Source organism: Carassius carassius, chromosome 14 (genome assembly GCF_963082965.1).
Source record: "Carassius carassius chromosome 14, fCarCar2.1, whole genome shotgun sequence".
Taxonomy (NCBI): Eukaryota; Metazoa; Chordata; class Actinopteri; order Cypriniformes; family Cyprinidae; genus Carassius; species Carassius carassius.
The window spans coordinates 579266-591534 of NC_081768.1; the positions used below are offsets into that span (position 1 = coordinate 579266).

A 12269-nucleotide genomic window follows, 5' to 3' on the forward strand; every position below is an offset into this window, starting at 1 on the left:
GTGTTCACGATGATGTTTTATGAAGTGATTCTTTCTGTTTTTGGTGTATTTCTCATAATGTTTGCATGACATGAAAGGCAGTGTTTTCTGTGTGAAACACTCTTCTGGTGTGTTTCTGCTGTACATACTCCTGCTTCTACATCTAGAAATTCAATTCCTGGCCTCCGGATGTGTTGGGAGGTTATGTATCTATTAAAACCATTTGGACAGAAGTAGATGTAGAGGAAATGAACCCACAGCATCCATAAGAGCATTAGCAGCGGTGGGTTTGTTGTGGTCTGATCCGATCCGCAGGAGGATGTGGGTTAGTTAAAGCTCAGTGTTGATCTGAAGTCATTAGAGCAGGATAAGTGTCTTCAGGAGAGATGCTGGAATGAACCTTCTTCATTTAGTGTCTTATACTGTACAGTACACATTCAGACATCAGGTTATTATTGTGTGTGTGTGTGTGTGTGTGTGTGTGTCAAACATGAGCAATGCAGATGCAAATTGTCCAATTTATGGAACATTTTTGGAAATTTTTAAAATGTTTTGTTTTTTGTTTTGTGTTTCACAAAACGATTCACTATTATTGTTAATCGTTTTCAGCGTCACACACACACACACACACACACACACACACACACACACACACACACACACACACACACACACACATTTCTTTAATGCTCATATTTTTAATTCAGTTTCTTTTCCAGTAGTCAGGAGGACTGTGATCTCGTTAATGATAACAAAAAGCATTAATAATCAATTGAGTTCATAAAACATAGAAAATATTAAAAGTATGATTTTTTTGGCCCACAAATTGCATTTATTTTTCACAGTTTTGATTTTTGTTTTATTTTTTCTGTATACAATTTATTTAAATTCTAACAGCAAAAATGATGTTTTATCAATTGAATTAATAAATCATCTTTAAAAAAATGTATGAACTTTAATAATAATAAGGCCCTATGAAATGTGCTTTATTATTATTATTATTTATTTGATTATAATTAGAAATTCAGTTTAGTCTGTTTTAATTTCTCTGGTGTCTGTATTTTATGATTTAATACAAATTTATTATAAAAAACGATGGTAATCTAATGAATGCATAGAACTGTAACATTTTAAATAATCCTGTAAAATGTAATCAAATTAAATTTATACAATATAATAACATTTTTTACTGTTGAAAGCAAAAATGTGTTGTTTGAAATGATTAATTCATTGTTAATACAGTGAACTTGATTGATTCATTCAGATTTTTCCCAAATTCTTGACTTTACTCCCTGTTTTAGGACTGTAATTTACGATTATGTCCGTGTTTCTGTATCGTAGAAATCACAGGACTCCAGTAACGTCATCACATGCGTAATGTTAAAGTTTTGTGGCTTTACTTATGAAAGTGTGTTTTCCTGGATAATTTCTTGGTGTCTTAATGTAACCGCAGCGTCTTCCTGTCATAGATATATTCAGAGGTTTTGTGTGGTTAACATGGAAACCTTGAACTTACTCCAGTCTCTCTCTCTCTCTCTCTCTCTTTCTCAAGTTGCTTTATTGGCATGACATTTGAGTTACAGTATTGCCAAAGCATTTAAATACAGAATAACACAGAGAGAAAGTAAACCGGTAAGAGAGAAATGGTGCGTGCATCTCTTAAAGGGACAGTACTACACACACTGCAGCTTGTCATTAAAGAGAGAGTTCACCCCAAAAAATAAATTCTTTCATTATTTACTCAGTCATGTTGTACCAAACATGTATACATTTGTATTTATTCTTGTGCTGAACACAAAAGTTATTTTGTAGAATGTGGGTAAGCAAACCGTTGCTGTTCCGCACTGACTTTAACAGAAGAAAAAATATATGAAAGTCACTGGGGACCAGCAACTGCATTCTGCAAACTAACTTCTGTTCAACAGAAGAAGAAACTCATTCAGGTTTAAAACAACCTGAGAGGGAGTAAATGACGACACCATTTTCAATTTTGGGTGAACTATTCCTTTAATGTTAATAAAATAAGTCACAAAGGGAAAAATAACTCTTGACTGAAGAACATGAATACAGCTGCTAAAGTTCAGCAGTAATAAAATAACTGTATCGCTATCGATGAAATGTAACGATACCCAGAGAGGCAAACAGATGTAGTAAATGATAAATGTACATTCTGCATGTTCAGGAGAAGTGATCTTCCCTGTGCTGCTCATAATGTAAACAGGCTTGTGTAAGTGAAGTGCTCAGTGCAAAGAAAGAGAAGGAATGGGAACCTAGAATTATACACATTACGGAAGTTCTAAGCGGCCATGCATTATCTTTTTTTTTTCTCGTTATAACGACTTAATTTTCCCTTTATTTGAAATAAAATGATATATAATTTGTCATTTTTAGTAGTCATTATATGCTGTGACATATCATGTGCGTTACAAGCTTCTGTTTGTAGAGAGTGTTCATGTCTACGTGTGTGTGTGTGTGTGTGTGTGTGTGTGTGTGTGCAGAAAAAAACGATTACCACATTATAGAACAAAACTGAATTAAATTAGCCTATGCACTTTACATATACATCACATTTCTCATCAATATGGTTAACAATAAAGATTAATAATAAGGAAAAGAGGCACATCACAAATAGCCTATCGTTAAATCCCGTCCTACTGTAGATATACAGAACATCTCCGCTTATTAACTAACAATCAAAGAAGCACAAATAAAGATACAGGTGCAAACAGAATACAGTGACGTCACCTTGGTTTTGATAAGCAGTTATTTTATGACTCCGAACGCGTTGGTGAAACTCATGCATCTCGCAAGAACTTAATACACAAAATAATCATGTTGATTAAAGCATTTAACATTTATGAATTAATTAAATGTCAGTAATGAACAATACTGCACAAGTTATAGCGATCACGAGGAAGGTCCGCGTACAGTGAAGTGAACAGTGTACAACACCCATCAGTTATATTCAGGTCTACAGTGCCACCTGCTGGCGCAGTCTTGTAACTTCTTAGAGAAAATTAGTCGTTATAATGAGAAAACAAGAAGGAAAAAAATTATAATGCATGGCCGCTTAAAACTTCCGTAAAATATTACATAAGCATATTAAACATATTTGCCCATGTTGATAAGAGCATAAAAAACTAATATCTTAGAACAGATATTAATGAGCGATTAAGTTGCGATTAATCACGATTTAACTCATGACGATCATGACACTTGCACTCTATTTGTGTCACATTGAAGTCTAATGTGGCACACAGTTTTTGGTTGATTTAGAATCACTTACTGAATCACTCTTCAAGTCTTAAGATCTGGACTGATGTTCAACAGGAAGTCCAGTCGTGAGCGTTTCCTGTGTACACTTTGAGGCATGGAGTGTATCTTTCAGTATTTAACAGAAGCACACGTGATGCTGTAGACGAGTGTAAATCTGGAGTTTTCTTCCACACATCTATGTGTTTATGGGACTGTAAATCTAGAACAGCTTTCTAATGTCGATCTCGTTGTCCTGCTTTTCTTGTTAATAATGCCGGACTGGTTTAGTCTGGCCCATCAGTCGTGTCTGTAGACGTTATTCTGAGTGGCTCTGGTATTGTACCCGATGGAGGTCAGAGGTCAGGGAAGGGTGAGAGGTCATAAGGTCGGCTGTAGAACAATGCAGTATTTTGAGAGCTGTCCTGCACAGCTTCAGCTTTTCTTATATAGATCAAACGTTTATAAATCTAGGTCAATCACACTCTGTTTGAGAACCTTTTGATCTACAGAATTCTGATAAATCAATTAAAATGAGTTATTCAGACACATACAAATTATACCGTTTTTATACAACTAATATGTATTGCTCAATTGTAGATATAGACCAACAATATTTTATATAAATATATTAAATACAATTTATATTTTTGTTTCACTTTTATCTTCCATTATGTAATTCATCCATCTGATTTTGTTTTTGTTTTAATGACTCTACTGTTATTTTTAAATGTGTATTTAGAAAACCGATATTTATTTATTGTGAATAATATTATTATATATTATGTATGTGTCGTATGTATGTGTATATATATATATATATATATATATATATAATTATATCATTATTATTATAATCTTTTATAATAATCATATTTTATATTTACATTGTGTTACATTTAATAATACAATTTTGTTTATTCTTATATAGTATTCTTAAATATGCATGTGAAAGCCCCCTGACAGTTATTGATGTGGATCAGTTCCTGAGAATAACTCCCTCACTAATCACGTCTGACAGAGTGTGTGTGTGTCCCAGAATGCATCAGTGCGGTCCGCTGGGATCTCAGTGCAGTTCTGACCTCTGACCTCTGACCTCTGATCTGGACGAACGCTGCTCCGGAGCGTCAGCGGAGAGTTTCACTCTATTTCTGTCTGTTTTAAATGACATCTCTGCATGTTGTATTTCTGAAACGTCTCGTGTTTTTCTGAATGAATGCAGATGTTTGTGTTCTTCTGTTTCATCAGGAATCCTGATGAGCATCCTTCAGTGTTATCTGACACAAACCGGTTTCACATCAGATCGTTTTTCTGATTTTGAACTGCTAATCATGTTTATGGTATAACTCATTAATATGTAAACTATAGCCCTACCTCGCTCATACAGTACTCATTATATTGGTTTTAAAAAGCCTTCAGTTTTTATTTAAAAGTCCTGCAGATGCCCTGTAAAGTCTTTCTTTATTGAAATTTGGTCATTTATATTTTGTATGTTGGCTATTTATATTAGGCGTTGTTCTGTTGTTCTGACACGAGAGAGCGGGAGGTTTGTTTAAGGCTCACCGTCGGATCCTGTTTTCTGGAAATCTGATTCGAGCGTCCGCACACGCTCAGACAGACGTTTGTTGAAGGTTCGCCTCTGTTTGTGGTGGTGCACCGTTGCTCTCCAGGAGTTTCCACTGTATTTGCACATGAATGATGATTAATTACAGCGTTTCACTAGATTTGTAACGAGATACGTTGGTAAACCTGCTTTCACCGAAGTTTAAAGGATTCCCTGCCGTTTTTCCTCGAGGGGAAGGAAGTGAATAATAATGAATAATCGATGACGGTGTGATGATTTATAGGTGAACCTTCCCTTCTTTCTTGGCATTACAAATAAAGTAAACTTCTCATCCATAGTGGTTCTCACGTAGTCCTTCTCTTAAAGACTGATCACTTAACTTATAACACACACTGTGTGGTGATGACGAGAGAACCACTATGGATGATAAGTTCGCTCTGCAGCCTTGTGTTATTTTCATGCACTCCGCACTATAATATGATGCATGCAGAATACAGAGTTTTGTCCGTTATAAAGTCTCATCCACAAACAGACGTATATCGTCTGCAGATAGAAGGTGTTTCATTGCACTTTAACAAGTAATCTGAACGGCCTGTGTATGTGCACTATATTAAACGAGTCCTCAGTAAATGAGTTTAATGCACAGTTATGTTAGATCTTATCTCATTCTTGTTTCGATGTATGACTGATGATCAGTTCAACTTTACTCACAATACATCAACTTACCTGTTTTGATTACTTTATATTTAACATGTTCAGTTATGTCCAATATTAGTGTTAAACTGCTGGACTTTAAATGAAATCTACTATTGATTTTGACTGATTCTGCAGAACATTTAGACTGATAACTTCTGTGTGGAGATGCAGCAGATCTGTCACAGGACGCTGATATGACAGCTGTGTACGAATATATATGAACTAGCTCTTTTAAATACAGTATTTTTATATTTAACGTTAGTTAAATCAGTCTGTATGTTTTAAAGCGTATATATTTGTCTTATTACTGGTGATTCCATAGGCTCTCTCTCTCTCGCACCTGCGCAGCTTAAAACACCACATAGTTCTGCTCTGACAAGAACAGAGTCTCTCTCTTGCTCCACACATGGACGATAATATCGTGTATCGTCGATCTCACACGCTGACCATATGATGATTTGAACACTAGTGAGAGAGAGAGTGTGTGTGTGTGTTTCCAAGTGTGTGTGCATTTCCGTGTTTGTTTCCATGTGTACGTTTGCGTGTGTGTGTGTGTGTGAGACAGTTTGCGTGCACTTCTGTATATGTACGTTTGTGTGAGTGTGTGTGTGTGTGTGCATTTCCAAGTGTTTGTGCATTTGTGTGTGAGAGTGTGTGCATTTCCGTGTGTGTTTGCATGTACATGTGTGTGTGAGACAGTGTGTGTGCATTTCTTTGTGTTCGCAAATGTGAGTTTGTGTGTGTGTGTGAGTGCGTTTCCGCGTGTGTGTGTGTATGAGAGAGTGTTTCTCTGTGTGTGTACGTTTCGGTGTGTGTGTGTGTGCATGTGTGTTTCATCTCATCAGCTGATGTTGTTGTTGTTGTTTCTAGAGTTTGTGTTTCTTCATAATCGTGAACCAAAACACCTTCACATGTTCCCTAAATATTCTTTGAAGTTACCAGCCCTGACTTCACAATTTTGTTTTGAGATTTAAATTTTTTTCATCAAAGCTGAACCTCAGAAACCTTTAGAATTGTCATTTATTTATTTACTTCTATTTCTCCACTTGAATGAATGCAGTGATGTCTGTGGAGCTCAGTATCGATCATCTATCGTGGTGCGAGTCGGAGTCTGATTTCTAGTTTTCGGAGCAGTATTAGCGCAGTGAACCGTGAGCGATTATAGAGCCGTGTGAGCATGAAGGGCACGTGGAACTGAAACGGCAGATTTTTCCAGAATTGCAGGGAGTTTGATGTAAAAGCGGCAGCGTTTGTTATCATCTGATGGAAGTACCTGTGATCTCCGGCAGCGCTGGCCGCTGTTTCTCCTTTTAAAGGCATATTCTCACGGCGCTCCTGAAATAGGTTTGGCTCTGAATCCCAGAGGAAGTGTAAACCAGGCCGGATCCGGTGCAGAAGCACACGCGCTGCTATTCTCATCAGGCCTCCAGAGAGAGCGCCTCTCTAATTAACTGCAAATTAACTTTAGATGAGCTGGTGTTTTTAGCTGCGCTGTGGAGGAGCTCAGTCCTACTTTATCCTCGTCTGCGTCAGGTCAGATCTGAAGATGAACCCGCAGCGGTTCACTACGTGATTACACGCTCTTCAACTTTCACCATTTTACAAGCTTTCAAGGAATACTTTAAGAGTTGATTTTTTTAAACTCTAAACGGATAACTCCGTTTTCTTTTTTTTTTTAATCATGTTTTGTATTTTTTTTATTACGTTAGTAAGTTTTTTTTAACCTAATCAAAGTAACCCGACTGCGGTTTGATTTGAGATGAATGGGAACGCACAATGAAAAAAACATGATTTTTGAAAATGGTTAATATCATGTATATGAACTCTTAATTTTGAACATTTTGGTCCGAGAAACGCACAGATAAATGATGCTTAATCTGAAGCCTTTTTTACGTTTTAGGTTTATATTATGTAATATTTATAAAACATTATTAGTTGAATAATGTATTGTTACAACATTATTCTCATGATCATTGCATCACATTTTTTGACTTAATCTCATATTGCACCGACTTCATTCTCATATTATTATTATTACTTTATTCTTGTAATCTTGTACTATTTTCTCAAAATATTATCACTTCATTCACATGCTGTTTCAGCTTTATTCTCACAGTCTTTGTTTTTTGGCTTTATTCTTGTAGTTTTTCTCATAATGTTATGACTCTAATCTCACATAGCTTCAGATTTATTCCTGAAATTTTAGTCGTCTTATACTTTAACTTTAGTCTCCCATTTTATTTAATCTCATACTGTTCTCATAACCTCTTTGACTGTATTATTGTAATTATAACTTATTCTTAAAATATAATCTTTATTATTTTACTGTTACCACTATATTCTGTTAGTTAGTCTCTTAATTAGTACTTTTTTTACTTTACAAAATATTTTATCTTAATAATATTCGTTTGATTTAGTTTTTGTTTGCAGTCACATGAAACCCAATCATCCCGTCATGAATACAGTCAAAGCCATCCTTTTTAATGTCATTCTGTGGAGCTAAATATGAAAATGATGTTTCATGTTGACTTAAGCAATGCTTTTATAGTGTAGTTTTACAGTTTCAGGATTGTGTGTGTGTGTGTGTGTGTGTGTGTAACTGCAGGCCATATTTAGTGCAGTGCTTTTCTCTGTGTCTGTAATGTCAGTGTTCAGTGTGTGTGTGTCCTTATATAGTCTTGTGCGGTCGGTAGAGTCACTCTGTGTGTGTGTGTGTGTGTGTGTGTGTGTGTGTGTGTGGCCCACATTCACTCTTAGACTTGATAACATATACACTGATGCTCTCAAACACACCTGTATTTACTCTCAGACTCGTGTTATAGTAGTTGAGTAGTATTTATGTACAGTATGTACAGTAACAGATGCTTTAATCCAGTGGTTTTCATTCTTATTTATATGCATTTGTGTACAAATTGACATATAAACCTATTTTCCTATTTTATTATCTATTCGCGTGAAAAATAAGCCTCGGTTCTATTTCTAGCATGCACGCGTTTTCCGTGCGGCTCTAGCCCGCAGTAAAAGGCTAGAAATACAAACCTGCCAAAATAATAATATCTAACACATGAGCATAGAGAGAGTTGTGAGTGCACAGGACACAGTGTAAGTGAGAGGAGACACGTTTAAGTGCACACTCTCCGCGCAGAGCAGCGTGTATCTGAGCAAGCACGTCTGGTTTTCTGACAGAGCAAAGGAAATCTGCGTGCGAACAGAGATTCGCACTCGTGCATTATTTTAATGTGCTTTTGCGTTATATTTATGCGCTCTCGCTGCTGACCGCATACACATACTGTTTACACACTGCTAACACCTGAGGCACCGCTACAATTAATGAGCTCGATCATAAGTCTATACATTTTGTTACATCTTTACTATAGTGATAATTTTGACTTATGTCTGTTCTAGAGACGTTACAACTTTTTGATAAAGCTCTAATTGGTTTTCTTTTGGAAATATGTTTCAGATTAATCCTGAATGCATTTATGACTGTAAAAGCATATCGGTGTGTGTCACAATCGATCGACAAAAATTGATCAAAGCATATAAATATATTCACAAATAGCGAAAGGTTTTTTTTTTTTTTTCATATCGCACAGCCCTAGTTCACTCAATAAAAACAGTTAACAGTCTAGCTTCTGAGTACTTGGTTATTAACCCAACAATAGCGGGGTCAGTTAATTTTTTTGAAGTGGGCCGTGCAAACACATGTGTGGTTGTGTGGGCCGCGAGCTGAAAAAGGTTGGGAACCACTGCTTTAATCTGTATTAATGATCCGTGTTACTGTGTACTGATATCAGACACACACTGGTCATGTGAATCTGGAGGGATAGTTCAGCCAAAAATGAAAATCCTGTCATCATTTATTCATCCTAACCCAATATCGGCTCCCTTTGACTTCTATAGTATGAATAGAAATACTATGGAAGTCAACAGCGACCAGAAACTTTAGTATCACTGTTATAATTTCTGTTGAGGTAAATGGTATTTTTATAGTGTCTGTTTTTGTTCTGATGTAATTTTTTGTGATTTTAGTTGTCAGTTTTATACATGAGTGTAACAGCGAGGGATCCTGGTGATTTTACTCTGAAGGTCTGACTGATCTCTCGTTCCTCTTTCAGCTGGAGAACCTACAGAAGACGTGGCTGCGGGAGTTTTACCAGGTGAGACACTCTTCTGACCTCGTCCTCTGTTCGACAGGCTCCGCCCCTCTGGTGGCTCTCGGCTGTGATTGGCTCGCCTTTATGACATCACTGTGTGATACTGATATCACAATAGATCTGTGCACTGATAATGATGACCAGACACTTGTTCTGTGTAACAGCTTGCTTCGCTGATATATATATATTATATTTTTAATGATTTATAATTTACTTGTTTCATCTCTTGAATGAATGATTCAACGACAAATACATTTTTTTAACACGCACCTGTCGCCATCTAGTGGTGAAACAATGCAATCGACACAAGTGTTATTTGAAGCGTCGGTCAAAAGGGAATTTGACATCAGTAGACATCAGCGTTTATATCCGAACTACAAACTTTCATCCCAGTAGTTCATATAATCATTATCATTTAGAAATCAGATCGCGTGGGTGTTCGAATCGAGATCAAGATCTTTTAACGATTAAATCGTTCAGCTCTACTGTATAGAATGTATATTTTGCTGGAAATAAGGTTGCTATGTTATATGAAAAATATTGAAACAGTAAAATAATTCTCAACACCAGTTTGAACACGACAGCAGAAACTAATACTAGGCTAATTAATGTAATAAAAAAAAAGTCCTCAATGACAGAGAGACGTCTGGTGAACAGTGATGTGTTTCACAGCTTAACATACTTTTAATAACGCTTTCAAATCTGTAGTCGACTGTATTTTACTACAGCCATGATTTCACTGATTTGGACATTTAAGTTTCGGCTTGTAAGGAAAGGAAAGAGACAGGATGTGGCACAATAGTCGTTTTGTGTCAGTTATTCAGTGTTTTTGCTGTTTGTTGTGTTGGGCTGTGTGTGTGTGTGTGTGTGTGCTGATCTCATGGAGGACACATTTCCTAATCAAACTCGGAGCTGCTGTATTTCCCTGCAGGGTTTGACTGACAAAAGACAGGACACAGTGACATTGAGTCTTCTGCTCTCTACACACCTCTCCTCTGAGATTAATCTGTTCCTGAAGTGTTTCAACAGGGCTTTCTGGACTCCTGTTTAACAGTTAAATTAAATGTTATTAATAAAAAAGCATGTCTATCTAATTTAAACCATGAAACTTAAACATTTTAACATCAAATTAAGGCCCTATGAAATGTTTTATTGTTATCAAATTCAGTTTCAAACAAGTTTCATTTATTTTGACAAAACCGTATGATTTTGCTTAGAAATTCTGTGTGTGTGTGCGCGTGCGCACGTGTGTGTATGTGTGTGTCTCTCTGTGTGTATGTGTGTGACTGTGTGTGTGTGTGTCTCTCTCTCTCTCTGTGTGTATGTGTGTGTGTCTCTGTGCGTGTGTGTGCGAGTGTGTCTCTCTCTCTCTCTGTGTGTGTGTGTGTGTGTGTGTGTGTGACTGTGTGTATGTGTCTCTGTGTGTGTGTGTGTGTGTCTCTCTCTCTCTCTCTCTCTCTCTCTCTCTCTCTCTCTCTGTGTATGTGTGTGTGTCTCTGTGCGTGTGTGTGCGCGTGTGTCTCTCTCTGTGTGTGTGTGTGTGTGTGTGACTGTGTGTATGTGTCTCTCTCTGTGTGTGTGTGTGTGTGTGTGTGTGACTGTGTGTGTGTGTGTGTGTGTCTCTCTCTCTCTCTCTCTCTCTGTGTGTATGTGTGTGTGTCTCTGTGCGTGTGTGTGCGCGTGTGTCTCTCTCTGTGTGTGTTTGACTGTGTGTGTATGTGTGTCTCTCTCTCTCTCTCTCTGTGTGTGTGTGTGTGTGTGTGTCTCTGTGCTTGTGTGTGTTTTTAATAAAATACTTGTACTGTAAACAATGACAATAAAGTTGACAGATGAATTAAGTGCATTTAAGTGCCATTCAGTTGGGGTTTTAAATAAAGCATTTTCTGAGATGCACATTAAGGGCCCTATTTTAACGATCTGAAACACAAGTGTCAAAGCGCGAAGCGCATGTAACTTTGTGGGCGGGTCTCGGCGGTGTTGCTATTTTCCCGGCGGGATAAATGGCTCTTGTGCCCGGCGCTAATCTAAAATGGGTTGGTCTGAAGTAGCTTCATTATTCATAAGTTTGGTTTGGGCGTAACGTGAAATAAACCAATCAGAGCGTCATCCAACATTCCCTTTAAAAGCAGGTGCGCAAGTTCCATTATGGATTGCTATTATTATGGCGTATTTACCAGGCGCACGCCAGGAGCGGTTCACAGCCGAGGAGACTGATGTTCTTGTAAGAGCAGTGAAAGACCGAGAAGTTGTGTTGTATGGGGATGGGAGAAAATAGCGTTGGTTAAACAGGCGTGGGAGGAAATAGCCACAATTGTTTCATCAGCTGGTATCCCCAGGACGTCACACCAGTGCCGCAAGCGCTAAAATGACATCAGAAGACGGGGAAAGTCCAAGCTTGCCAGCATCAATCGGGCACGCCGTGTAACGAGAGGTGGATCTGCCTCTACTCAGGACCTGACGCCAGCAGAGGACATCGCTGCGTCCACCCTCCCCGCTGAAAGTGTTGAAGGATTTGGGGGTTTTGAAATCGGCACCCAATCAGAAACGCAAGCAGTCCAACCCCAAGGTACACAAATTCACATACAAGGTTTCTTATGAAAATATTTTAATCATTATTTACA

General features: G+C 37.5%; 1 protein-coding gene across 3 annotated transcripts in view; it reads left to right on the forward strand.

Annotated features, from left to right (window-relative positions):
* The window catches only part of LOC132156671 (inositol polyphosphate-5-phosphatase A-like), a 164028-nt gene that overhangs the window by 17281 nt on the left and 134478 nt on the right, over positions 1-12269 (forward strand). For all 3 annotated transcript variants that reach the window (XM_059565607.1, XM_059565606.1, XM_059565605.1), the window contains exon 2: positions 9610-9651. In XM_059565607.1, the coding sequence (XP_059421590.1) occupies positions 9610-9651 (42 nt within the window). The remainder of the gene's footprint in view (positions 1-9609; positions 9652-12269) is intronic.